The sequence below is a fragment of the Hordeum vulgare genome, chromosome 3H (assembly GCF_904849725.1).
Source record: "Hordeum vulgare subsp. vulgare chromosome 3H, MorexV3_pseudomolecules_assembly, whole genome shotgun sequence".
NCBI classification, from domain to species: domain Eukaryota; kingdom Viridiplantae; phylum Streptophyta; class Magnoliopsida; order Poales; family Poaceae; genus Hordeum; species Hordeum vulgare.
In genome coordinates this window covers 10,251,944-10,260,237 of record NC_058520.1, presented here as the reverse complement: position 1 = coordinate 10,260,237, position 8,294 = coordinate 10,251,944, and the positions used below count along the sequence as shown (strand labels likewise).

Genomic DNA, 8,294 nt, shown 5'->3' with positions numbered 1-8,294 from the left:
CGCCTCCGCCGTGCGGCACCACCGACTTCATGGCCGCCGCCGATCACCACCGAAACCGTGGCTCTGGTACCAAATGACAGTGTCTACCCTACCCGGCGTGCTCTCCTCTACGTGCTGGTGCTCGCTGCTACTCGATCCGACGAACACAGGAAGAAGAAGGGAGGGGTAGACGGGGTAGACTTAGGGTTTGCCCGGCGCTCGAACGCCTCCCTGTATTTCCTCGAGCTCGAACTCGATGTCCCGTGCCATTACAACGTCGCCGTGAGGCTTTATACCCAGGGCCAGTGACCGGGCACGAACCCTCACTCCCTGCCCACTCACGCCCATGATCCGCTCGCCGCGCTCTCCTCCACGACGCGCTCCCGGCGCAGCTCGCGCCCAGCTCCAACGGTCATGCACCAGATCGCCGCACAGCTCGCCAACGGCCTCCTCCTGCACCCCTGCGTATGATGCGCGCGCACCCGTGCACCCCGTGCACCACACACACCTACACACGCACGCCTACACCGTGTACCCGGTGCACCCGACGCGTCTGGTGCGTGCCCATACACGCTCCGGCCGCGCCGAGTTCATCGCCACGGTCTTATTTCCTAACACATTTCTATGATCTTCTCCCTATCCATAGTGTGTTGGTTAGGATGTCCGCTACCTGATCATGAGTGCGATTGTAGTTGACCTTGGTCTTCTCTTCTTTTAAACAGTCCTTTATATAGTGATACATTGTCTCAATTTGCTTGTTCCTGCCACGCCGTACTAGATCCTCGCGTAGAAAAAATATACACTCATTATCAACATTGAACACCACTTGTTCTGGATCTCCATCCATGAGATCACCGTGTAGCCTCCCTAGCCACACATCTTGACACTCTGCTTCTCCTGAAGTCGATGTCATCACTTTTTGCTTCTGTGATAGCCATCTTACTATACTTCCATCAATGAAATATGCTACGGCTGAGGTACTCTTACAGTTGTCATTATAGCCGAGTAGTTTTGCCATCTCCTTTTTGCCCGCTTCGATCAATCGAGAATACTACAGTGCTTCGCTTCGTTGTTCGTTGTTCCTTGTCCGTCGTTGCCGTCGTCGGAAAGTACTTTGCGTCGGGTCTGAGCTAACAACTAGCAACGCGTCTGGTGCCTAGTTTAATTTTGTCGCCAAACTGTAGGATGGGTGATTATTAAATTGCACGTTTTCGACTTGTAATTTTATACTCCCTTCGTCTGTCATAAGAATGAATATATCTAGATGTATTTTATTTCAAGGTACATCCATTTGTATCAATTTGGGCGACGGGTAATTTCGGACAGAAGGAGTAGTTGACATCTGTGAAGGACATCAGATGAAGACATTATAGTCCAAATTGATCCTTGCATTTTCTGCTATATATCTATGTTGCCCTCCGTCCATGTATGAATTCATTCCATTGTAATGTCATTCAGTTCGTTCTCGTGTGGAGATGCCTAACTGCGAGAGTTTTCCACTCAACTTTTTTGTAACCTAGCGAAGTGGAACGGATTCAGATGGTAATGAAGATTGAAGATGCGCACCATTTAATTATACTTATAGAAAATTATGCTATATAATAGGGGAAGTCCGTGTACCTTATGCAAGCTAGACATATGTACCATCACTGTGGAGAAACACAAACTACATATATACTTCCTCTATAAAAAATTATAAGAGTGTATATATCACAATTCTAGTACTCCCTCCATAAACAATATAGGATGTTTCTGCAAGCTGTTTTAGCTTGCAAAAGTGTCTTATATTGTGGGGTGCAGGGAGTATATACTACGGTATACACTAGAAGAATTCGACGTGTTTTGATGTGCTGTTGGTATTATTGGTTTTCATAATGCCTTCACTTCCCTTATATCAAAATATTAGATGCATTTTTTTTAATGTGAAATATCTGTAAGTTTGATTAAATTTGTAGAGACATATATATATCAATATTGATAATATCAAATCCGTCTCATTCGATTCATCATGATATGAATTTTCATATTTAATTTATTTAATATTGTGGATGTCAATATTTTTGACTCTAAACTTGGTCAATGTTAAAAAATATATTTTGAAAAAAATAACATACCTTATATTTTGGAACCGACGGAGTATTTCATTTAGCGAGTTGGAGAAATGATGGAGTGTGCTTTATTTTTATTTATAATGTAGTTTTTTTGGTAGACCTTTTGCGGTGTGATTGTAGGTTATTTGCTAATCAACTCATACTTATGTGAAAAAAATACTACATCGATGCTTGCATGTATTATATTTGTGTTACAACATCCCATGCTTGCGCTTCTTTTTTCGAGGTGCCGAGTGGGCGCATAGGATTGATATGTTTTTTATATGGCGGTTTTTGTCAATTGATTTGTAAAAACTGCTTACATGGGCAAAATATGAACAAAATACAAAATTGAATACCTTAATCAAATGGAAGAGCTTCAAAATTATGAAGTGTAGCTAATTAAAGAAAGAATGAGAGGGCTCATTAAGAAATTGTTGACCTGGCTAAAATCGAGTGGCCAGATTTTACATTGAAGACCAAACTTTATTAAGCTGCCCCTAAACTTAGGGAGAATAATGTATTACTCCCTTCATTTTTAAATATAAGTTTTTTAGAGATTTTATATGGATTACGCACGAATGTATATAAACGTATTTTAGAATGTAGATTCACTAATTTTGCTTAGTATGTAGTCCATGTTGGAATGTCTAAAAGAATTATATGAACATAGGAAGTACATAGATAAATGAGTGACTCAATTCCATCTCCTCAATTAATTAAATCGGGTGACCGGATTTTAATTAGAGACCTCAATTAAATGTAGGCTCTTCAAAACTGAGGAGTTTAGTGTTATAAAGAGTACTCCCTCCATTTCTAAATATAAGTCTTTCTAAGAGTTTTACTAATGGACTACATACGAATGTATATAGACATATTTTAGGATATAGATTCACTCATTTTGCTCCGTATGTAGACACCTAGTGAAATATCTTAAAAGACTTATATTTAGGTACGGAGGAAGTATATTCAACGAAGCAATGCTGATTAATTGATATACTGTAGTACTATACCACGGTATATACTATTTTAAGAAGAGAGCGGCTGGTGTATCTCCGTTCCTATGCTGATTGGTATGTTGTTCCTGTTATTCCTAGGAGTGAACTTAGTGCGTGAAAATAGCATATCATGCGTACTGATTCCTATGTTGTTGCTGTGTTGTTCATAGCATGTATTTTATTCTGCCAAAGTTATTGTAGTATATTTACTGATTCTTATCTTATGTACTGATTTTTTTTCTGTTCCTCAGTGCACCATGGGCCATACCATATGTTCATCTTGCCGTGACAAGCTCCCAGACAAGTGTTGCTTCTGCTCCCTTCCCACAGTCTACAATCGCTGCCACCGGCTAGAAGATGTGGTTGAATCAATCCAACTTGCTTGTTCCAACAGCGAACACGGATGCACTGCAAGGATAACACACTACCAGAAAGATGAGCATGAGAAAGATTGCCCGCACGTGCCATGCTTCTGCCCGGTAACCGACTGCAGCTTCAAAGGGCCAACTGCAATGCTCCTGGAGCATTTCTCACGCGTGCACAGGGCGCCCAGCACGAAATTTATATACAACGAGGCGTTTGGGGTCCGCATCCATGGCGATGCTCCTGATTCACTCATTCTTGTGGGCGAGGATGGGCACGTCTTCATGCTCGAAGTGGAAATGGAGTCCGCCGGCGGTGTCATCTCAATTTGCTGTGTTCAGCCTCACATTACTGGATCCAAGTTCAAGTGCAAGCTATCAATATATTGCAATGAAACGGGCTACGCTCAGGCTGCCGAGTTCGAAACGAGGAACACTAATCTGTATGATGGAATGCCCAAGGACTTCATGTTCCTTGTGCCCAAGGTGTTGCTTCAACGTGCCATAACCACTGTGGTTGTGACTCTCAGGCCACAATAGGATCCATGTGCAGCTATGGAGGCGGAGTTTTTTTCTTGGTGAACTTTTTTCATCGTATCGTCCAAGTGGACGAACAGACTACATTTCTTTGCTCAATTCTTACTTTAAGTATAATTCATGATATTTGTACTCTGAAAAGTTTTGCCTTAAATCGTTCAAGCAAGTGGATGACGAAACTAGATTCACTTAAGTAATGCTTAATTATCCGTACTTGAATTTGTATCGTGACATCTTTATGTATGATCTATACTAGAATTGGCATTCTCAGCTCATGCTTCACAGGTCCAGTCAAACAGGGGTTACATGGACATGTTGCAAGCCTAAACCATGCAAGGCTGCAAGTCAGGAGATAGCCAAACTCTCTTTTCTCTTGAGAGAAAGTTGTTGCAGCTTTTTTAATAACGTTCGGCGCATTCCGAGAGACCACGGTGTCCCAAATAGTGAAATACCAGTCTTACAATGTTTAATTGGGGAGGGTTGGGAATAGCCAAAGCTATTGAAGATAGAGAGAATTCCTTATTCGACCCTTTCTTAAAATCTGATTTCCTATTTGGCCTTAGAAATTCCATTTCCCCCTTTTTGACACCACAACTATTTGCCCCTGCCTTTGCACGCTGGAAAAAACGCCAAAAAAGTCTTTTTTCATAGAACCGCTCATGTTTTCTCCCGATCCCCCTTCTCTCCCGATCCAGATTCCCCCCCCCCCCCCAATCCCCAACCCTACATGCATGGCACGAGGCACACATCAGCGGCGCGACGCTGGGAGAGCAGCATATGGAGGAGGGTGCGGCTGATGCTGGTACGGAAGGCGGGGTGGAAGGCACGGTGGAGGAGGGCCACGGTGCTGCACCGGCTGGTCATGGTGAGGAGATGAAGGGCGTCCATTGTGGGGAGGCGGAGGACGGCCAAGAAGATGGGCAAGGCGGCGTTGTGCAAGGAAAAGTGGCGGCCCGGAGGTCTTAGCCTTGCGAGGTCAAGGTGTGGCGCCGGAGGATGGCCTTCCATAACTGAAGGATGGCGACAGCATTGCACCGGGCAGTCATGGTGGGGAGGCGGAGGGCGGCAAATCAATGTAGGATGGTCGAGGTGGTGTTGTGATAGGCACTACATTGGCTTGGTTAGAAGGGTGAGTCATCTCTTCTTTAGATTTGAATATTTACTACCAGGAGATGGATCCAAAAGGTTATGTGTGTTGCACCATATTTCGCTAGAAGGAACAGATTATTTAAAGATGGATCCAAAATGCAACATATTTGTTGCATCTCTCTTCTCTAGATTTGTCAAAATGCAACATATTAGATTCTCAATACTTAGAGATGGACATTTGTTGCCAAATCTGCTCTGGAAAAAAGAAAAGAAAAATAGGTTCATATAAAACAAGTATGTTAACAGATCTTGGACAATATGTTTACACATCGCATACCTAGTACTCATGATTATGTTTCTTTTGCTTTTATAGGATGAATCCAAATTCAACTTATCTCCTGCAAATAAAATTGCTTGGCAATCTGAAAAAGGCTAGAAAGGATATCAAATGCGATGGTCGAGGCGCGCGTCGGACCTTCAGGTTTTCGGGCGAGTCCGCGTGGGGCCATGCCGTCAGGCCGATGTGGCGGGTGCACCCGGACTCCCCCATATCCGTCCCATATTTGGGATGAATATGAGGGGTGTCGGTCAGTCCGGGCTTTTGAGGCCCGTTTGAGGGGTCCATCTGGATTAATTTTTTTATGATCGATCAATGAGCGAACAGCCTGTCCGGGTGTTTGAGACAGATATGAGGGATCCAGCTGTAGATGCTCTTATTTTTCTTTTTGGATCCTTATATTCTACTTCCTCTGTCTGAAAATAAGCGTCTCAACTTTGTACGCTAGCTCTAATACAAAGTTATACTAAGCTTGAGACACTTATTTTGAGACGAAGGAAGTATATCTAATATATATCTTCCAATTAATATATTTCTCTCAACATGCAAGTATGGCACCTCATCATTCGACATGGATGAAAAAGGCCCATCTTTGCATGCACCGATGCTATATCTATATAGTTAGCCGCTATATCTATATAGTTAGCCTTCACTGATATATTTCTCTCAACATACAAGTATGACACCTCATCATTCGACGTGGATGAAAAAAGGCCCACCTTAACATGCACCCATGCATAGATAAAAGCTACCTGAACATGTGAACATGCATCACAATTCTCATTTTATTCATGTTTACTAAATATTTATAACTACACATACAGCAGTTTTACACAATAAATCATTTGTATTACCCTAACAAAATCATTTGTATTTTCAATTTCAGTTCTTCTATTATTTATATATTCATGTTTCATACAACTAAATTTTAGTAAAAATATTGTAAAATATTCCTGCAACAACGTGCGTGATTTCATCTAGTTATTCTAGTAGGCCTGTTTAAAGGAACAAAGAACAAGGTGGGACAAAGACAACAACATTCAGGGGACAGGAACAAAACGGAGGACATGTGACAGTTATTAAACTATGTGTGGACGAAAAATAGGACTAAAAATGAATTGGATTTCAGTCCAATGTACGGTCCCTTCATTTTTGTTTCAGAAACCACGAAGACAACGAACTATATTGTTGCTTATTTTTTACTTTGGAAACCGATGTCTTCCTATTTAGGAGAACTGGACCAGCGGAAGATTCGGTCTTATTTGGGTTGGAGTAATTTTATAGGAATTCTATAGGATATGATTTCCTATGGTAAAAACCCTATAGAGTTCTTTGGTTTCCAGGACTAGAATCATATACATACACACAAATTATTCATATCCTTCACATTTCAAAGAAAAATAAACATCAGACTAGATTCCTTTTCAAGGTCTCCTAAATAGGATTTGAGATACATCTCCTTTTCAAACTTCAAATATTTTCCTTTTCAAAGATTTAATTTCAAGCTCTCCTAAGTAGGATTCATTTTCAAAGTAAAAAACACATAATGTGAACCAAAGGATAAGGATTTCATATACATAACATCTCATTTCGTACAAGTTTTATAGTCCTATGATATTTCTATAGGTTCCAAAAGAGACCTTATCATTGCTTATTCTTGCATGAGATTTCTGGTAAATTTGCCGAGTCCAAGAATTGGTAAGTTCTGGTATATTTCTTCTGCCCTGAGCACCCAACAAGCTTTTCTACACTCAACCTCTATAACAACATAATATTCAGAACTAGTCTAGACATAACGGATGCACAAACCCAAGAAATAAAAGAAGAAGAAAAATGGAACGAAAAAGGTTGCGTCGAAACAAAGAGAAGCTCGCGTCAGCGAGAGCACCACCAGTGGCGGCAACAACTAGACTCCGGAAAAGATTCTCCAAAAATATTGTCGCTCGGCCCAACCATCATAGTCAGATCCTGAATTTTCACCCTTAGAATGTCCAATCTCCAAATAATGTCTTCAACAAAAAAACGATTAGGAAGCCGCCATTGCCATGTATAGGACTTCGGATGTTCGCCCCGAAAACTAAGACCGCCTATACCGAAGTCTGCCAGTGTTGCTGCCCCACTCGTCGAGATTACTGTTGCAGGACTCCAACCATCCGACACGCAAACTTCTTCCAATCTGTCACATACAGTCTTCTTCTTAGAGCATCTCGAACAGGCGTTCAAAAACTGATCTGCGCACTAAAAAAAATCGTCTTTTGGCTCCGGACAGTTCCAACAGATACTGTAAAACAGTGCGTGCGCTAAAAAATTTTGGTACGCATTGAAAAACGCTATCGGGCGCAGCATATTTTGGATGCCGGATTGCGCGCGCTTCACAATTTACACTATTTGTTTTTTTTACACGTGTTTTTGAACATCTGCTAAAGCAATGTTGATCCCGATAAACTAAAGTTGCTACAGTTACCTATAGTTACATATACGGGATTTGAATTCTTAGACATTGCATCCTTTTCAATCACTAGACCATTTTGTCATTTTCACCATCATGCATTGTTTCCCCTTTCAAGATCTTGTCGTTATTTTTCCATGAACGACTCAGCTCACGGTTGACGAAATTCATTAGCACTCCTTCAAAGTTTGAGGGAGAGAAAGGGATTAACTAGGGGCCTGAGATTACCAAAGTAACAAATGTTAATCTGCATCGGATGCCATGAAATCAAAGAACAGTCCTCATGATTCATCTGACACCTGAAGAAGCCAAGTCAATGACATGTCTCTATTAGAGTTGCAAGCTCGAAAAATATTCTGCATTGTGTAGGAGCTACGGAAGAGTAGACGTAATGGACAAATATGTGAGCTAGTCTAAGCTACGCATAGCTAGACTATATGCACAGGAGACAAA

General features: G+C 41.6%; 1 protein-coding gene across 1 annotated transcript; it reads left to right on the top strand.

Annotated features, from left to right (window-relative positions):
• Positions 1-325: 325 nt before the first annotated feature.
• LOC123441293 (E3 ubiquitin-protein ligase SINA-like 3) lies at positions 326-3,969 on the top strand. Its single transcript, XM_045117776.1, has 4 exons — positions 326-580; positions 1,748-1,786; positions 3,078-3,086; positions 3,319-3,969. Exons 1-4 carry the CDS (start codon positions 326-328, stop codon positions 3,967-3,969), a joined length of 954 nt encoding a protein of 317 aa, XP_044973711.1.
• The last annotated feature ends 4,325 nt before the right edge of the window (positions 3,970-8,294 follow it).